Source organism: Geospiza fortis, unplaced genomic scaffold (assembly GCF_000277835.1).
Source record: "Geospiza fortis unplaced genomic scaffold, GeoFor_1.0 scaffold538, whole genome shotgun sequence".
NCBI classification, from domain to species: domain Eukaryota; kingdom Metazoa; phylum Chordata; class Aves; order Passeriformes; family Thraupidae; genus Geospiza; species Geospiza fortis.
The window spans coordinates 3,155,995-3,174,322 of NW_005054368.1; the positions used below are offsets into that span (position 1 = coordinate 3,155,995).

The 18,328-nt window shown below is 47.1% G+C and overlaps 2 protein-coding genes across 2 annotated transcripts in view; both read right to left on the minus strand.

The window, feature by feature from the left end:
• The window catches only part of NLE1 (notchless homolog 1), a 13,312-nt gene extending 6,684 nt beyond the window's left edge, over positions 1-6,628 (minus strand). Inside the window, exons 1-12 of the mRNA XM_031059780.1 lie at positions 6,604-6,628; positions 6,315-6,461; positions 6,014-6,231; positions 5,837-5,916; positions 5,508-5,584; positions 4,278-4,375; positions 2,752-2,944; positions 2,234-2,369; positions 1,945-1,991; positions 1,622-1,824; positions 589-748; positions 433-503 (exon numbers count right to left, since the gene is read on the minus strand). Coding sequence (XP_030915640.1) covers positions 433-503; positions 589-748; positions 1,622-1,824; positions 1,945-1,991; positions 2,234-2,369; positions 2,752-2,944; positions 4,278-4,375; positions 5,508-5,584; positions 5,837-5,916; positions 6,014-6,231; positions 6,315-6,458 — 1,427 coding nt within the window. The 5' untranslated portion in view covers positions 6,459-6,461; positions 6,604-6,628. The remainder of the gene's footprint in view (positions 1-432; positions 504-588; positions 749-1,621; positions 1,825-1,944; positions 1,992-2,233; positions 2,370-2,751; positions 2,945-4,277; positions 4,376-5,507; positions 5,585-5,836; positions 5,917-6,013; positions 6,232-6,314; positions 6,462-6,603) is intronic.
• A 531-nt stretch (positions 6,629-7,159) lies between these two features.
• The window catches only part of AKAP10 (A-kinase anchoring protein 10), a 21,558-nt gene continuing 10,389 nt past the window's right edge, over positions 7,160-18,328 (minus strand). The window contains exons 4-15 of the mRNA XM_005424481.2: positions 18,247-18,328; positions 16,773-16,871; positions 16,253-16,337; positions 15,790-15,913; positions 14,640-14,776; positions 13,566-13,710; positions 12,682-12,855; positions 11,197-11,306; positions 10,771-10,853; positions 10,162-10,214; positions 9,499-9,594; positions 7,160-8,447 (exon numbers count right to left, since the gene is read on the minus strand). The exon at positions 18,247-18,328 is cut by the window's right edge and continues 425 nt beyond it. Coding sequence (XP_005424538.1) covers positions 8,442-8,447; positions 9,499-9,594; positions 10,162-10,214; positions 10,771-10,853; positions 11,197-11,306; positions 12,682-12,855; positions 13,566-13,710; positions 14,640-14,776; positions 15,790-15,913; positions 16,253-16,337; positions 16,773-16,871; positions 18,247-18,328 — 1,194 coding nt within the window. The 3' untranslated portion in view covers positions 7,160-8,441. The remainder of the gene's footprint in view (positions 8,448-9,498; positions 9,595-10,161; positions 10,215-10,770; positions 10,854-11,196; positions 11,307-12,681; positions 12,856-13,565; positions 13,711-14,639; positions 14,777-15,789; positions 15,914-16,252; positions 16,338-16,772; positions 16,872-18,246) is intronic.

An 18,328-nucleotide genomic window follows, 5' to 3' on the forward strand; every position in this document is an offset into this window, starting at 1 on the left:
AGCTCTGCCCCAGGGCCCAGCAGGCACCAGGCAAGAGCAGCACCACAGGGACCTGGGGTCACCAGCCACAGGCAAATGGCAACCAGCTCCCAGGAATTTGTCTGCATAAACTGGGAGAGGGAAGAAGGTCAGAAAGGAAGACCGGACCAGCTGGTGCAACTGTTCCTTTCCCTCTCCAGGAGTCAAAATATCTGAGTCAAATTTCATCCTGAGTCAAATTCCAGCCCCCTCGGCTGGAGAGGCTCTGCTTTCTAGTTATCTCCCAGCTACAGCTCCTGCCCTGAGAGAGGTCAGGTCTCCCAGCTGGGATCTGACACAGTGCTCTCTGCAAGGAGATCATGCCCTAAACACACAGGTCTTTGCAAGGGCACTGTGGCTCTGAGGGACACACGGAGTAGCTGCAAAATCCTCGTGGACAAACAGGTTACTCACATGCGCAAACACTTGTCCTTCCCTCCACTCGCCACCCTCTGTCCGTCCAGGCTCCAATCCGCTGCATACACCTGGTGTGATGGAAATCAGTCACCTGTGCTGGGAGGAGGGGTCACTGCTGCCTCCCAAACCCCTCAGCCCCAGCAGGCAGCTCACCTCATCCGCGTGGCCGGGCAGATCGATGGCCAATTTCTTTGTCTTGGCATCCCAGACCTTGAGGGTGCTGTCGCTGCTGCCGCTCACCAGCAAGCGGCTGTCGGCTGACCAGGCGATCTGGTACACGGCCGAGACGTGGCCCCGCAGCGACGTCAGGTACCTGGGCACAAGGACAGGCTGTCAGAGCAGCAGGCTTTGTTCCAAACTTGCCTTTGCATTCATGTTTCTTATCCACCACAGTCACAGGATGCCCAGCACACTCCAGGCAGTCAATTGCTAGACAGAGTCCATCCAAAAACTCTCCCAAGTGGGCTCAGAACCTTCTAGAGGATGCCTCCTCATCTCACCCCCTCAGACAAGAGACCCTTATCCAGCAGGCAACACTTCAGCCTCATTGCACAGGTGTATCCTTCCATCACTGGCTGAGCAGCCCAGATTTAGAAGGACCTTTAAAATCACTGACATGAAAGCCAAGCTCATAAGCTTTAAGGTTGGTTTGCTGCCTCCAAGAGCTCACCAGTACTGCAGCTGAAAGTTAAAAGTTGGATTACAGGAGCATCCAAACACCAACAGCACTACTTGTAACTACAAGAATTTGCATCATCCAGAACAAGCTGTTCTCTGGCACAAGAACTGTTTAAACTGGGTCAGTCTCCAGTTCCCAACACACACATCTTCAGGAGATCACTGGAGTGGAACATCCCAACCCACCACAGCTGCGCCTGCCCCGAAGAACTGACCCTGCAACAACAGGGTGTGCAAACAGGTGCCAGGCAGTGCTGTGGCTGAGTCACAGTGGGGCTGCACACACAGGGCCAAGCACAGACACCCTGACACAAGAAAAGCCAGACAAGACTTCCCAAGGGCAGAAAAACGCAGAAGCAGCAGAGTGGCCTTGTATGAGTTGAGGCCACAGAGATGCTGAACATGCCAGGGAGCTGCTGGCAATGCACTGGGGCCCAGCCCTGTGTGCCCAGAGCATTACACACAGACTCCATAGCAGCACCACCTCTAACAGAACAAACCAACTCACTTTCCTGTCCTACCATCCCAGAGCTTTATGGACTTGTCAAAGGAAGCACTAGCGATTGTCCTGGTGTCTGGTGAGAACAGGACTTGGTTAATCAATGCCTGGTGGCCTGTCATTCTCTCCAGTGGCTTCTTGTCTTCTGCTGGTCTCCAAAGAAACAGAGTGAAATCATCTGACCCCGAGACGAGCCTTTCTGGTTCCTGGCCCTGAAAAAGGGATGAAAGAGCCCAAGTTTTGTACAAGCCAGGTGTGGAGAGCTTGGAAGCACACCAGTGTTGGGGTGTCCACTGCTTTCACCAGTGACAGCAGGGACAAAAGGGACTTACCCGGACTTGGTTGTACCTCTGCAGTGCCCTCTCTTTCAGTTCTGACACTGAAAAAGGGAAAAAGAGGGTGAAAGAGAGATTGGCAATCCTTAGATGAAAAGAAATTTTAAACCTTGTCATGCCAATTCCAATCCTGGCTCTGCGGGTTTAGCAGGAGCATTTGTGACCGCTCAATTTACCAGTGACCTCCCCATCCCCCAAACTGCTCCACCCTGGCATGGGCAAGAAAAATCTTGACTTCCAGCATGACCAGTTCTCCCCCAGCCTCCAAGGTGGGTGCTGCACTCACAGGAGCCTTTGACATCCTGGGGGTTGATGGTGGCCTCGGCCGGCTCGAAGGCACCGGTGCGGAGAACGTAGTCGGTGCTCAGGGCCATGGTGTTCACCCAGTGAGCGTGGCCCTGCAGCGTGCGGCACAGGACACCCTGGGGACAGAGCCACCCTCAGACAGGGACAGGACACAGCCACCAGGCTGCAGGGACACACCCCAAACTTTCCAAACCAGCTGCAGGCAGGTTAAGTAAGCAGGGAAGACAGAACACTGTTGAGCTTCAGGAATCGGTTTCTCTTGCACAACACCCATCAGCTCAGGTTGCTGCAGGGATGTTTCCAGCTTTTAGCCCCATTTAATGCTCTTAAGGATGAAAACATCACACAACAGCTGATACCCCTTGCAAATGGTGCCAAGCAACAGGTCTGACAGGTCAGAAGATAGAGCAGCTCTGTTTTTCAGGGCACAAGCTGTGCCAGGAAGAGCAAAGCTACCCCACAGTGTGCCCAGCAGCCCAAGCACAGTCCTTCACTTACATCCTGGCTCCTCCAGACTTTGATGGTCCTGTCCTGGGAGGAGGAGTAGAGCAAGCCATCGCCCCCCCACTTCACACAGGTCACGGACTGCGTGTGGCTTGTGAGGATTTTGTCACACCTGCCCATCAGCGTGTCCCAGATGCGGATGCTGCCGTCCTTGGAGGCACTGGCCAGGTAACGGCACTCTGGGTTTCTGGGCAAAGAGATCAAATCCATTTGTGCAGCTCCCCTCAGCTACTTCCCCACCAGCCCCAGAGGATTCAAGGGTCCAGCAGGCAATAAAATGCAACTTTCTTTTGCCTTAAGATCAGAGAGAGGCCGGACAGGGGCAGAGCACTGATCTACAGGGAACAAGGTCTCACAAGGCAGGGGAGAGGCAGACAAATGCCTTCTCCAAACCAACTCCTGAGCTGCACATTGGAGAAATCAATCCAGGGTAAACCTGGCAGCTGAGGCCTTGGCAGTGACCTTGCTTGCACAACTTTAACCCACTGGCTAACGAGTCACCACAAAGTGGCACCTTCCCTGGGCACAGGCTGGAGAGAGCCCTGGGCAGGGGATCAGCCTCACACAGGGAGCACAGATCCATGGCATTGGGAATGTGTTGGATGTTCCCCTGCCTCTGCCATGCTTCATCTCCAGCCTGTGGACAGAGTGCTGTTGTGTTGACAGGGCTGAAAGGAACTCTCTCCATCCACATCCATTGTGGCTCAGGGGACAAACTGAACACATCTGGCCACAACCCAGCAAGGACAGGGCAGCCACAGCCCCTCTGTCCTTTGCACATCTTTATCACTCTGCATGGTTGCACCAGCAGTGAGGAAGAGCACGGCCCCTTCCATTGCACTGGAACTGGCTGAAGAAAGAGAACTGCAGTCCTGGCAGGGTCATGTCTCTCTCCCCATTTCCTCATCTTCCTTACAATCATTTTTTTGCTAATCCAGTTAATTGTCTGCAAATAGCTGGAGCTTCCTACTGGCAAATTCAATTTGAAGGGCTCTGCTCTGAAGGGGCCCTTTTTCTTTTTTATTTATTTCTGTAACATCTTGGATTAATGGCTACGACTGTCCCCTTCCACCCACCTCTCCCAGAGGGAGCTTTAGCTGATCGAAGGGATAAGGGGATTGTACAGTTAATCATCCCTGATGATAAACAAACAGGATGACAGAGGCCAGCAGGATCAGGAGAGCAGAAAGGAGTGCTCTGCCCTTGGACACCACAAAGCTTCCCTGCTCCCACCTCAGCACATCAGTGTTTGTCAAGCACCACAAAAGCAGTGTTTTCCACAGGCAGGTGTGTCTTTATTCCCAGGAGAAAAGAGACACAGCCTGGCAGTGATTCCCCAGCAACTCCCAGGGACTGTGAGCAGCAGCTGGGACTCCTGGCTCTCAGCTCACCTTGAGAGCTGTTCTACATGGGCTTTTTCCCGTAACAGGAGAAAGGCAAACAGGAGCAATGCCCTTCAGGTCAGGCTGCTCTTTTCCACAGGAGCAAAGGGGAAGGGCTGAGCTGGCCCCTTCACTTACCTGTGGAGTGGCTCCCAGCACAGACATGTGATCCATTTGGAGTGGCCAGAGAGCACCCGGCCGATCTGGCTGCCAGTGGCTGGGTCCCAGAGGAAGATCTGGGCAAGAGAGGAAGCACGAGGGTCACGTCAGGCCACAGACATCATGTGAATCCCAGAGACGTTGGAGCTCCATTTAGAAAGCAGAGGTGTCCTTGGCATCGTGTTTGCACTCGCAGGCAGCAGCAGGGGAAGGGGGCTGGATGCCTTTCCAAATCCCTGCAGCAATCAGCTGACACCCAAAAGAATGAGACCTGATTGACCTCCTGCCTGCCTACAACACTGCTGCTACAAAGTTATCTGACTCAAAAAGGATACAGTCCCCAAAGAGCCGCCCCGTGCCAGAAACTCAGGGAGTGTTTGCAGAGCACAGTGAAAGCCACAGCTAAACGCTGCTGATTATCGGATGCTGTGGGTGGGACACATGCTGGTTTTCTCTTGTTGATTCTCTCTCTACATAAATGTTCATCTTAAGAGCCAAGGCATTAGTCATCTCCTACTTAAGAACCTAGGAGAAATAGGGAAAAGGAGGACAAACAGCTCTCTGGGTTCAATTAAAGGCAGACCAGCACCAAACCATGGCTGAACCACCCTGGCCCACGACATTTCCTTGGGATTGGCATCACAACTTTGGCAGCTCCATGAGTGCTGTCATTGCTCCCAGACCATTCAAAGGTCAGAGCTCAGCTCCCAATTGAACACACACTCCTGCTTCCCCAGGCATTTCTGCACTTCAAGCACACCAATTTTGCCCCACGGGAGAGCTGAACTGCTTTCACATTTGCGCAAGAGGGAATTTGGCCGTGTCTGTGTGGGAACACTGTAACCAGGCTGCTGCTGCATGGCTGGATCACACCAACAGCAGCCCTGACCCACACTCACTCCAGACACCTCCCTCGTGATGGAGCTGCCTGCCAAGGACGACATCCAAAGCCTGGACTCTTTCCTGGACAGAGGGAAAAGCATCTGCCACAAGAGAGCAGGACTCAGCAGCAAGAGCTCCCCAAGGTGACAATGCCAGAGCACTGCCTGGCACAGAGAGGCTTCTTGCAATACCACACATCCACACACAGAGCTCTTCTGGAGAATGGGAATTCTGCTCCAAACAATGGGATAACCCCCTGACACCCCTGAAGAAACAAGAAACACCCCTAATCCCCCCCAGCCCCATGCTGAGGGAGCCCAGGTGTACCTGGCTGTTCTTGCAGCCCGAGGCCAGTTTCTTGCCATCAGGTGACCAAGCAATGCTGAGCACCCAGTGCCGGTGACCTGGCAGAGAGAGAGAGCACGAGTGGGTGAGTGGAGAGCTGGGCCTGTCCCTGGTGTCCCAGCAGGAAGCCACTCTGTGCTCCTCCTGGCCAGCCCCTCTTTCTCCACTTTGCCAAAGAGAGCTACTCCCTCCCCAGGCTGCAGTCCCAGCTCAGACAGCACCAGGCTCTGCCCTGCTTGTCCCCCAGGCAGTCAGGGGGTCTATGAGGGAGGGGGTCACAGGCTGCCCTCCTGGCACTCCCCAGCACCCACCTTTGGCCGTGAACTGTGGCGTTTCCGTGCTCAGGTCCCAGAAACGGACAGTGGTGTCTCCAGAGCCACTCGCCAGGTATCTGGGAGAGGGGGAACAGCTCAGCACAGTGTCCCCAGGACAGGACAACGGCAGCTGCTGCCTTGCCCTGATCCCCGCCTGCAGCCACACCCTCGTACTTTCCCGTGGGGCTGAAAGCCACCGAGATGACGGCCTCGGTGTGTCCCTCCAGAGAGCTGGTGCAGCGTGTGACCGCCCGCACCCTGAACACCGCCTGCGGCTGGTAGATGATGTCCAGGACCTTCTCTGTCTCCACGCTCTGCCCTGCCAGGGTCTTCTCCAGCGACGCCACGATCTCGGCATCGTGGACGAAGAAGGCCAGAGGCACCGGCTCATCCTGCGGGAGGAAAGGCAGGTGAGGTAGCGAGGGGCGGCGCCGGGTCGGGCTGGGGGTACCGGGGAGCTGGGGAGGGGTCTCACCTTCTGTAGGAGGGCGTTGCAGACCAACTGCAGCTTGTCCGGGGTGATGGTGACCGGGACGTCGAAGGGGGAGCCCAGGCACTCCCCTGCCTCATCGCGGAACTGGATCAGGAGCCGCTGCACATCCTCCTCGTCCGGCGACATGTTCTGCGGGACAGCGGGCTCAGCGCCGGGAGCCCCAGCGGGCTGCGGGCACAGCCCCCACCCCGCGCGCGATACCCGCCCGGGGACAGGGAACCTCTACAGGGGAACCCGCGTGGGGCCCGTGGGAGGAAGAAACAGCCCGCACCGAGCAGGAGCCGCGCGGGGGAATCCCAGGAGAGGGCGAGGAGACCCCGGAGCGCCGCAGCTGGAGCCGCGGGTTCGAGGCCGGCCAGGGACAACTCCTGCGGGTCCAAAACCTCCCAAAACCTCGGGGGATTGGTGCCAAAACGACTCAAGGTGGGCCGATCCTCTCACACTCAATCCGGCCCACAGATAAGGAAACGCAGCCCTGAGCAATATCCATACGCAAATCTGGGAGCTGTAATCCCTGAACATACCCCGGATTAGTCAGGATCCTGCCCAGGGGGGAAACTGAGGCAGAAGTGCACTAAAATAGGTAAGAGTTTAGTGTGGGTCAATACTTCAGGACCAACCCCTGCCCCTTTACACCTTTCCCAGCCCAACTTCTGCCATGCCCTGTGACTGAACAACTCATTTAGTATTTAAATAAGAATTAATCTTATTTACCACATTGCCATAAACATAATCCATTAAGAAATGAGGGCAAAATTACCCCTAAAATTCACATTAAAAACCCCATCCCATGTAACTTCAAACCCCGTGAAAACAGAAAATCGACACAAATTTTAATACTTATATATTTTAAATCAAAACACAATTAAATATAGTATGTTTTAAGTACATGAATGCTTGGGTATGAGAGAAATAAGAGGTGGTACATAGTACCAAAAACCTATACACAGCCTTTTTTGCTTTTTCATAACAATACAGTGTGTCTCTATACAATCAAATATTGCAACAGAATAACACTTTCTAGTCAATCAAGATATTCTGAACATTGGAAATGATTTGAGTTCTTCGCATAGTGATTTCTTTGCACAAGTTTGAGGAGAAAAGCAATCATTAGAGTTAAAAAAAAAGACCCAAAATAAAAGTGTCGTATACTAAAAATGCAGCAGTAACATAAGGGTGAGACACTGAGTACTTCTGCTACCCTGCAAAATTGATTTGCTGGGGGAAAAAAGGAGGTGCTGTGTAACATGGTAAGTGTGGACAGTGCCAGGAAGAAGGCCAGAGGTCATTAAAAACTGTTTTTCTTTGTAAACCAAACATCTGGAATTAGATCCTACGTTGGGTGAAGGACAACAAGCGATGGAGAATGGCAGCAATTCCTTCTTTCCTTGCTCGTGGGATGGTGAGGACAGGAAGTGGAGGGTCCAAGGTGGGAGCAGAGGGGCTGCAGGACCAGCCTTGGCTCTGCCCCGTGGTGGAAGCAGGGGAGATGTGTGTGTGTGTGTGCAGGTGTAGGAGCTCAACAAGGAGGAGTTCCTGACCCTTCTACACTGCCTTCAAAGTTAATGCAGTTATGAAGTAAAATACATTTATCTTACACTTGAATACTCATCTATTTCAAGTAACGGAAAATTAAACTTAGAACTTCCCAGGTCATTCACTGCCCATGGATTTGCCCCACAGCCCTTCCAAGTCTGTGTTTAAAAATTACAAGCAGTAGAACCAGAAACTACAGCAAAACCTTCCCCTCTGTTGTGGCCTCTGTGTCCCATTGCAGATATTTTGCTTGAAAGTCTTTTTTTGAGACAGGGTCAAGTATTTGTGAAGTCAATCACAGTTCCTCAGTGACATTATTTGTAAACTGCATCTTCATCTCAGAACCATCATTTCTGTGAATGCCACATACACCAGGCAAAAGTGTTTCTTCACTCTCTACAGTGGAGGTCCAGGATTGCTTCTTTTTCATTCTTCCTCAGAAATGAGGGGGATTCCAGTGGTTGGAGTAACAGTGCTTTGTTTTTATTGGCTGTGTTAAAGAATCCACCAATAGGGAAAGTTCACTCATTCTCAAAGTGGAAAACCAGATTTCCTGTCCTGGAGTTTCTAAAATCATAGCTGGAAAAGGGAAAACCAGTTAATTTTACCCTAAAACATGCAATGTAACTGTTCAATAGAAAGACATTTTGTGTTTAAAAACATTGAAGCCAGGTTTGTTTGAGTTTGGGGGAGAAAAAACCTCCAAACCTAATCCAAACACTCAACCTTTTGATTACTTGCTTAATTGAATCCAGAGCATCTGCAGTCATTTGAGAATTCTAAATACTGTTCTGAGTGACCTTTTCATGCAGGCAGACTGGAATTGTATCATTGCAGCCAAGCTATTAAGTAAAGTCATTGTACAAGTTATTTAAATGTTACTGCTCTATTAGAAAGAAAATAATCAGTGCTCACTCCCAGTGAAACTATGGATCCACCCATTGGGATCCAAAAACTGGGCTCTGGCACATGTGTACTTTCAATAACTGAACATAATGCAAGTTAATTTTTACAAACTCACATGCCTGAAAGTCAGAAGTACCAGACATTAACTTGGTAACCTGCTGTCACCAACATTTCACAAAATCCAACTGCTGCCTCACAGCTGAGATTTTTTTACACAGAGAACACATGGGCTGTACAACAACAGCCACTAAGCAGCAACACACAAACCCATGCACAGCGTTACTGTGTCTTTGTAAAGTCTGGAGACAGAACTGTGCAAATGAGAGCACCCAGTGAGACAAATTCACAGCTGCTGACTTTTACTGAACTTCAAGCAGAAATACCACTACTGACTAAGAGGACACAGCAAGTGTGAGCTCAAGTCAGGAATTACATTTCATCCTGCAGCACAGATCACCCTTTTAACTAATTAGGCAGTTTGTAGACTCAAACTGAGATAAGTTTAATGCTTGCACAGAAGAACCACCACAGGCATCTGCTAAGAAATTCCTACATCACACGTAGGCCCAAACACTTCCAACCTTTGTTTCTTCCTCTCATGCTCTGCTGGTTTGAACATTTTCCAGCGTGGGTTTCAGCCACAGGAGGAAGGCAAGTGAGAGCTCTGCTCCTCCCACAGCCTGGCTGGAGCCAGATGAAGACAGCAGCCTTTCCACCCCCCTACCTTGGTGACCTTCTCCAAGGGCTGCTCACACTGCGCCTGCTGCATGACGTCGTTGACAATCATCTTTGCTATCCTCCAAGCCATCTCTTCTTGAGCCTGAAAAACACAGCCCAAAACACAGATAGCCTCAGGTTCTTAAAAGACAAACACAGTGCTCTCAGCACAGCCTTGGAGTCAGGGTAACCTCCACAACTCCATAACCTGTATGAACACATCCTCCCTCGATGGAAATGCACCTGGCTTCCAAGTGTTAATTTCAATTATTGTACCTAAGGCTTGATGCAATTTCCAAGAGAGTTAGTGGAGATTTTAGATTTATCTCTTGGGGATTTGTCCAAGCCCCTCAGAGGCGGAAAATGCAGCCTGGAATCCATGTACAGTGGTCACTCAAATAGCACTTCCACCCCTATTTACAGATAAATAAAACCACAATAAGAGAAACCCTGACTGCAAGCACACACTTAATTAGTTCAACCAGCAAGCACTGGCAAAGAGCAAACCAATTTCACACATACATGCAATCAAATTATATTTAGCACACAGAGTCTCCCCTGTTCTTGGTGCAGCAGAAAGATCCTCAGAGATAACAGCCAGAATTAAGAACATCAATACTTTATTTCTCTGAAGTGTAAAGTCACAAGAAGAACATGAAAGGGGACACACCTCATCTGTATTTCCTTGAACCCATTTCTTCATTGCTTGTGAAAACATGGACCCTGGTTGAGATAAAAACAGCAAGCAAGGTATGTCAGCAAAGTGAGACACAAAGCTGATTCCTGTCACCCTTCTGAAGGGTTTGCTCTGCTGCCATTCCAGACATGAAGGAGTGGCAGGAAAGACAAGGGACTGCCTGCAGCCATTTGGACACTGAGCCTTCCCCAGAGCTGAAAAGCAGCACCAGCAGCAGGTCCCAGCCTGGGTGGGAAGCATGTGGAGAGCTGCAGCTCTTTTTCATCTCAAGACCAAAGCTTTGAAGGTTTGATCACCAGCTCAGCTGCTGACACTTCCATCCCTGCCAGGTTTCATCAACAGCTCCAACACCCACAGGCTGCTCATGCTCCCTGGAGGCCAGCTGGACCAGAAAAGCAGAATTTGGGTAGGAAACTGGGCCAGAGATGGGTTTTGCCTCAGTACAGGCCAATCCCCACAGAATCTCTATTTGGCTTAAAACAGATCTGGAAAGAGTCAAACACTTTGCCTATCTTAACTCCAGCAGGGAAGAGAGCAGCTCTGCAGATGTTTACAGAAATGGAGAGAAAGAGCAAAGCAAACCTTTTGATTTTTTGACATCAGGCTCTGGTTCAGATTCTCTGATGAACTGCCCCAGGTCACTGACTCTTCCAAACGTCATCTTCCTGAGGAGAGGAGTGAAGAACCATGTGGGTGATCAAAAGAACTCTTGTATTATGGAAAGCTGTAATTGGCTATATACTTGGCTACATTTTGGAATCAAAGAGGAACAACAACTAAGAGGAAGAGAAAAACCAATTAGAAATATTTTCCTGGCTGCCATTTTGGTCAAAGAAACATTCACTGGGTGTTAAATAACACTCTTGAAATAAAGTTACTGTCAAATATTAAGATATGGACAAAGATCTTGCATTTAGGCCTACTCTCCATGCAGGAGGACACAGCAAAAATGAAGCAGAGGTGAAACATGTAACCAGAAGGGAAACAATACACTGAAATGAACCTTACCCTGCATATGTTCGTTGATACAAAGATTCTGGATCCAGACTTGCAGCATCTACAATTATTGCTTCATCAAAATTTTTCAGGATTTTAACATTAGCCTTTTTGACATTGGACTACAAATAAAAATTCTAAGTATTAGTGCCCAATGCAGATAACTACCAGTTTCTTAACAAAACTGTAATTTTAGTGCTTTTAACACAGATAAACCTCCTTTAAGTCTCTAAGCAAGAGTATAAAAGAATCAGTGTGTCTACACAGACTTGAATTCCCAACTCACAGGACATTGTTGTTAGCAGAGGATGATAAAATTCTGTAGACAGAGCCAAAGACACAAAGCCCAGGTCAGCACATGCTGCTCAATTATCAGCTCAACAGATCCGTGTGTGCTCGCAAATCATTTGTTGTGAGTCTGGAACATCCCTCTCCTGCTCTTGGTAAGCAATTCCCAAACACAGATGCCTCCCCCATGCACAGAGAACAAATTATTTATCTTCTGGCCTGGAGTATTTATATAAGATTATGAATAAAAAGCCAAGGAAACATCAGAGCAACAGCAGGGAGGGCGCAACACACAGCAATCCATTATCGCCTCAGCACGGAACAGGAACACCAATGGCAGCTTCCTTTCCTGCTGCTCTTTATGCAAAAATATGCAGAGACCCAGAGATTCTCCTATTCACACAAGCAGGAATGCACACCACAGAAAGCAGCACCTCATTTCCTAAATTGCCCAGCCAATTACCAGCAGTTCCTCCTGCTCAGAGGTTCAAGCAGCAGGAGGCTGCAAGAACACAGATTTTATTCCTCACTTCACAGCTAGGGGAGGAATATTCCCTCCTTGCAAATTAGGAGGTTTAAAAATAGCACAAGCAGGTGGTACAGATTCCAAGTTGCTGGAAAGCCAGGACATGACTAACACTGGTGTGGATACTGGGTTTGAAGCTCAGGGTAGCCCTGCAGAGTTCAATAAAAGCAGCAGTCGCTTGGCTCTTCTGCTCTCAGCTGGGCTTGCAGTTTCCAAGCTGTCCTGGTTACAGGTTAGCCAGAATCTGCTCTGTGTTTGAGCAGATGCCTTCAGCCCTGGAAATGAGTTTACTCTTCAGGACAGAAGATCTGGCACTTTAAAAGAACTGAGCACACAAAGCTAGCATGTTTATATTTAAATTTGATAGCATATTCACAAGTAACCATTTTCACCTGGAGTTGTTAACTATGGTATTGGCAAAATAATGTTAGTTCTAATAACAAGCATTATGGCATAATGAAAAAGTCTTCAGTAAAGTAGCAACTTAATAAAGACATCACTGATGTAAAGAAATAGCAGCACAAGGCTTTGGGTACAACAAATAGCAGAGACACTTCTGACAGAATTGAGCTGCAGGTAGATTAAACACATCCTAACACAATACAGGTTTTAAATGAAAGTGGAATGGTGTTTCCTTACAGGATAAAAGTTTGGATATTGACACAGGAAACCCAAACTGATACCTGGGAGGCAGAGCCATCCGTGCCCCCTATGGAATCACTGTCAGGAGAGCTACCAGGGCCATGGATACTCAGTGCAATGTTCCCTCCTGGGAATTCATCTCCTCGTACTGAATGGATGAGGTCATTCAAGTATTTGTAGTAAAGGTTGCTGGACAAGAAACCAGGTAGGAAAACCTGAGAGATGGGAAAAGTCCTCTTTAATTAAGGCTGGTCTGCATAGTTAGAGAAGAGCACACAAACATCTCAGTCCTTGTGTAGATGGAACACAAGTAAAAGCATCCATGCATGGAATTATTGTGGATTAGCAACTGCAGTGCTTTAAGTTTTAATCCTAAAGCAAAATGAACAAACTCAACTGCCTACTAATGAAATCCCCCAGTAAATGGAACTGAGGTTCAGGGTTTTTTTTCTCCTCTAGAAACTTAACCTTGACAGCTCAACAGGCTTTACAGTTATTCTGTTCCACTGTGCACAATTCTCTGCAGCTCCAGAATCAAATCATTCATTTCTGGTATCTGGGTATCCCAGAGTTGCATTATTAACCACAGCACTTGTATTAGACTTGCAAACAACTCCCACTAAGAGGAAGGAAAATTTTCTAAAGATACAAAATAAGCTGTTGATAGCAATTCACATGGGAGGAAATTCTGTTACTTCCATTAAACTGCAATAATCACCCAATGAGACAAAGAGAGCATCAACAGCAACCAGTGGGTGGTATCTTCAAATCAGGCTGGGGAAGAGTCTGGCAGATTTTCCTGAAGTTGTTCTATTATCCAGGTAAACAGGAAATCAGTAAAGGAACAGGACAAATCAAGGCACACTATGGAACTCCCCCCATCACCCTCACTGAGTGTGAACCCCACTCTGAGGGAGGATCTCACCGTCTCCATGGTTGTCCAGGCCTGCCTCAAGGGAGTGGTGAAGCAGTTGGGGAGAGGCCCCCCCTCCCTGCAGATGTTGGATTCAATCTCCAGCCTCACAGAGTCATCAAAGCCCAGAGGGTGCGTGGCCTGCAGGGAGAAGTACCTGGGGAGAGCAAGGAAACAACACAAACAGGATTTGCAAACCTCTGCAGTGCTCAGTGCCCACCCCAGACACTGCACACACCTGGTTCCCATTACTACAGGTGAAATACCCCCTCTCAGAAACAGTCTGAGAGCCCTGCCCTGAAACACAGATGAAAAACAGAGAATGGGAAACAAGAATGGAGCAGGAAACACCCAGAACTCCAAAGCAGCTTTGGCGCTACTGCTGCTCACTACTGCTCACATCCTTGCAAACTGAGTGTAAGGATGGGGGAATGATTGATTCCTCTTCAATCCTCTTCCTCTCCAATTATTATTTCCTCCTTGGGTAATAAGCTGTGGTAGAGCCTCACACTTAAGCTTAAGAACAAACATTTCCTGGAAGCAGTTGTGCTGTCTGTCTCCCAGCTGTCTTATTGCTAAAGTGAAGCACAAAGTACAGGAAGAAAGTTCCTCTCCTGAAAGTCTGACGTTAAAAAGGATCTGATTGCTTCCTTAAAAAAATAAATATTTCACAATACTAAGAACAAGCACTAGTTGGTTTTTATTACATGTGAGAAGAGTTTCTACAGCCTACTTTATATGGATAACAGTATCTGAACATTAAGGTTTTCCTGAAGTGCTGGATCTGCTACTGGGCTTAAACCCCTTCCATTTTCAAATGACAACCCATCAGCTTTGATACTTCCCAACCAAACAAAATCAAGCAATAAAGTCCTGTAAATCCTGAATTATGTTTAAGAATGGAATCCTTGTAAGGATTTCTCCTCATGTATATCAAAAAAATTCAGTTCATGTGTGCAAGCACATCAAAAGCCACCTCGGTAAAATGCATCTCAGCAGACCAGCCCAAGAGTGCAGAGAAGTTCCTTTTGCACAGCAAACACAAAACCACAAGTACAGAAGGAAAGGATTGTTGAGCTCCCTCACTTGTCATACAAAATCATGGCATCATTCTGTGCTTCTTGCCCATCATACTGGCCTTCTTTGGCAGCAAGCTGAGACTGGAAGTTATCTGCTGCCAACCAGAACTGCAGTACATTAACTGCATCTTCCTTCTCCATGTACTGCAAGGGAAAGCAGAAAAAAAGGAGATTAAAGAAGTTTTAGCAAGAAATTTTTAATAATTTTTAACTTCCTTCTTCCCATTTAGAACAAGAAACATAGGCCATATATTAGTGATGCAAAATTTGGTACAGTATTTTGAATTTCTGTTTCAGACAGATTTAGCTTGCTTGGGGGGGGAAAAGGAGAGAAAAAAAAGAGAACTTCTGACATTTCTTTTCTGTACTTATTTTTACACTTAGTTTCCAAAAAACTATTTGTCTTGTCCTAGGACAGGAAGCACCATTTTCACGCTACATTTAGCTTACACTGAGCTCAGCACATTGTCTCAGCTTCCCAAGCTGCAGTTTCAAACTACATCAGCTTGTCAGACTGTCAGGACAAGTGTTGCAAGAGCTGATTCCTTAAAGGTGCAGAAGCCTGAAACTGTGAAATCTTTTATTTAACCTATCACTTCACTAAAGATGCCCTCTCCACATAGCACTGGTTGTGATTTGCTATCTGTAATCCAGGCTTTTACAGTCACTACAATGTGAAGATCAAGATAACAATGTCAAAGCTTCTACAAAGCAAAGAGACTCTGAGAAGCACTCACTAACTGAGAGGAAATCACAAATGCTCATTCCACAACACAACAGACAGGTTTGAACATTTGAATTAGTTCTACGTGAGGGCATGAAAAAGTTCAGTGCATTTTCTCTCAGAAAAAATACACCTTGGGTTTTTTATTATATTTAGAATCATAGAATTACAGAATTGTTTGGGTGGAATGGGACCTTAAAAATGATCCAGTTCCATGGCAGGGACACCTTCCACTATCCCAGGCTGCTCCAAACCTCAACCAGCCTGGCCTTGGACACTGCCAGGGATCCAGGGGCAGCCACAGCTGCTCTGGGCACCCTGTGCCAGGGAACAATTCCTGCCCAATATCCAACCCAAAGCCATCAAGGAATGAACAGATTTTTTCCATCTGCTAGAAAGGGATCTAAAAGCAAACCCAAACATTGCCACTCACCTCAGAGAAGTAGAAGAGGGCTGACTCACAGAACAGAATGTCAGCCAGATACACAGTCCCACTGGTCAGCACCTCAATCTGGTATTTACAGAAATGGTGACTCCGCAGGAACTCACTAAAGTGCCTGCACAGACACAGGGACAATCACTTATCAGGGTCAGCAGCACCCAAGGCACCCTCAGAACCCATCAGCTCTTGCCCAGAACTCTGATACTTTTGGTTGGATAAAAGCCAAACAAGCAAGAAACAGGGCAGGTTTGTAAATGGCACAAGAAAGAGATAAAGAACACAAGAGTGTGAGCAGCCAAGTTCAGCAAGAATGGATTTGGAGGAGAGGATCTGAGCAGTTTCAAATATAAAATACAGCACAGAAAAGTGCTGATATGGTTATGTCTCCATAAACATTTTTAACAGAAACTTTAGGGCAAGAGACACAAGAACCCAAACCAGGGCATCAACTTACTCTTGTTCCATTGCACTGAACACTATGGACTGGGCTGTAACAAAGCAGTTGGGATCCACTTGGCCATCCTCCCCACAGATCTTTGCTGCAAAGAAAGACCAGGTTAATTTTAACATGGATTTGGCTGATGGAGCTGGAAGGCACGAGCAAGGACTGGTTAATGAAAAATTGCAGTTCAAATCCACCAGAATCAGCTGGTTCTGACTGAGCAAAGAGCTTTCCAGGCTGGTCAAATAATAATAACATGGCTAAAGTATTTGATTGACACTCATATCTGGATCCCCTCCATAACCACCAAGAACTCCTGCCTTAATTTAAACAAACTCTCTGAAAGTTTTTATGAGGATATTCACAGCACTGCTGAAGGTCAGATCCACTGATACTTGTAATTTCCTATATTTTTAAGGCTGCCTTTAAAATTCATTAAAATAAAGATAAATGCAAATGTGTGACATATTAGAGACACATTTTTATGGGGACAGAGCAGCTCTGAAATGAGGAAGCAATTATTCATTCTTACCAACTATGTCATTTCTCATTGCTTCTGTAATAGGGATTGGTTTAGCAGCATCTGGAGAAATATATTTGGTAAAAGTACTAACTGCATCCCGTTCTATACCTGCAGGGAAGAAACACAGAATCAAACTTGGAATTCCTTGGTGTGAGTGAGTAACAAATATTTCCTCTTCAGAAAAGCAGCTGTCTAATTCTCAGTGATGTTTCCACTGCAGGATATTCATATTCTGCCCCTGACCAGCTGCAGGGACTGGGTGATCTCCAGTCAGGTCACAACAAACCCAGCATGGACTAAGATGGAATAAAACAACACAGCTCCAAATTTTCCCTACCAGCACACAAGGCAGAACCCACTTCCTCAGCCGCACACCATAGTGCCAGAAGCAACAGCTTTCAGACAAGTGAAATTCCCAATTTTTACTCCCATTACAGAGAAATCACTTGCATTATATAGGAATTACTAGAAAAAAAATCTTAAAATGATATGCCTCAAGCAAGTTGTGCTCTTTACACATCATCTTTTGAGACTTGGGATTCTGCTCTGGAAGAGAGGAAAAAATTACACTCAAATTCTTTTCAGATTTCTCCATTAGGACCCTGTGTTTTCAAATTCTTTTTAGACATCAGAATGCACTGGTGACTAAAAGATCATTTTCCCTGTTTAAGTGGCTTTGGGGCTGAGGTTATGTATTGTGGAGGCACATGATAAATAACTACATGAGAAAGACAAACAGCAAGAGAAAGGGATGCAACACGAGGAAACAGTTGGGCAAACAAAAGGAACCAATATGAAGAAAGAAGTGTTTCCTTTTTGGCTGCAGACTTGCACAAATGAGGGAGAACTGAGTAGATGCAAAGTAGAGAAACATGTTACTGTGCATGTAGCTCACTACCAAAAGGAAATATTTTAATTTCATCCTTACTTCCAGCAGCCTCTGAAGAGGTGGAATCCAAATGACAACAAATCAGTTACAAGGGGAGGAACTCTATCAAATAAATCCAAGAACAAAAACAGTACATTCCACACATAAATCTCCACAAGTCTCTTGCAACCACTACTTATGTCATTCTATGTAATACAGGATATTTACCTTCCATGACAAGTTAATTATGAATTCCCAGCCCCACCATCCAAACTTTCTGCAATTCTTTTAAGGTGGGATGGGGCGGGTGAGGGAAGAACTGGACATAGCAACGTTCACTTAATTTCTTATGATTACACATGGAATAACAGAAGCAACCTAAGCTCATTGAGTACACAATGATTTTGAAGTCTCTTCAGCAGCTTTTTTATTTTTAAACAAGACAAGCAATACACAGCTCAAACTGACCAGCATCAGTTAACATCAATAATACATAAAACTTTCTTCCTTGCAACATCACATCAGGCTTGCTATGAGCCTGAGAACTGAGGCTGCCCCCTGTACAAAAACGTTCATTTCCCACTTTTCCAAGCAAAGGGAACACACAGCACTTACTTTTCATGAGTTTTCCTGACAAGTCCTTTAGTGCAGAGGAGGGGCTGTTTCTATTTGATACTGAAAGCTTGGAAGATTCTTG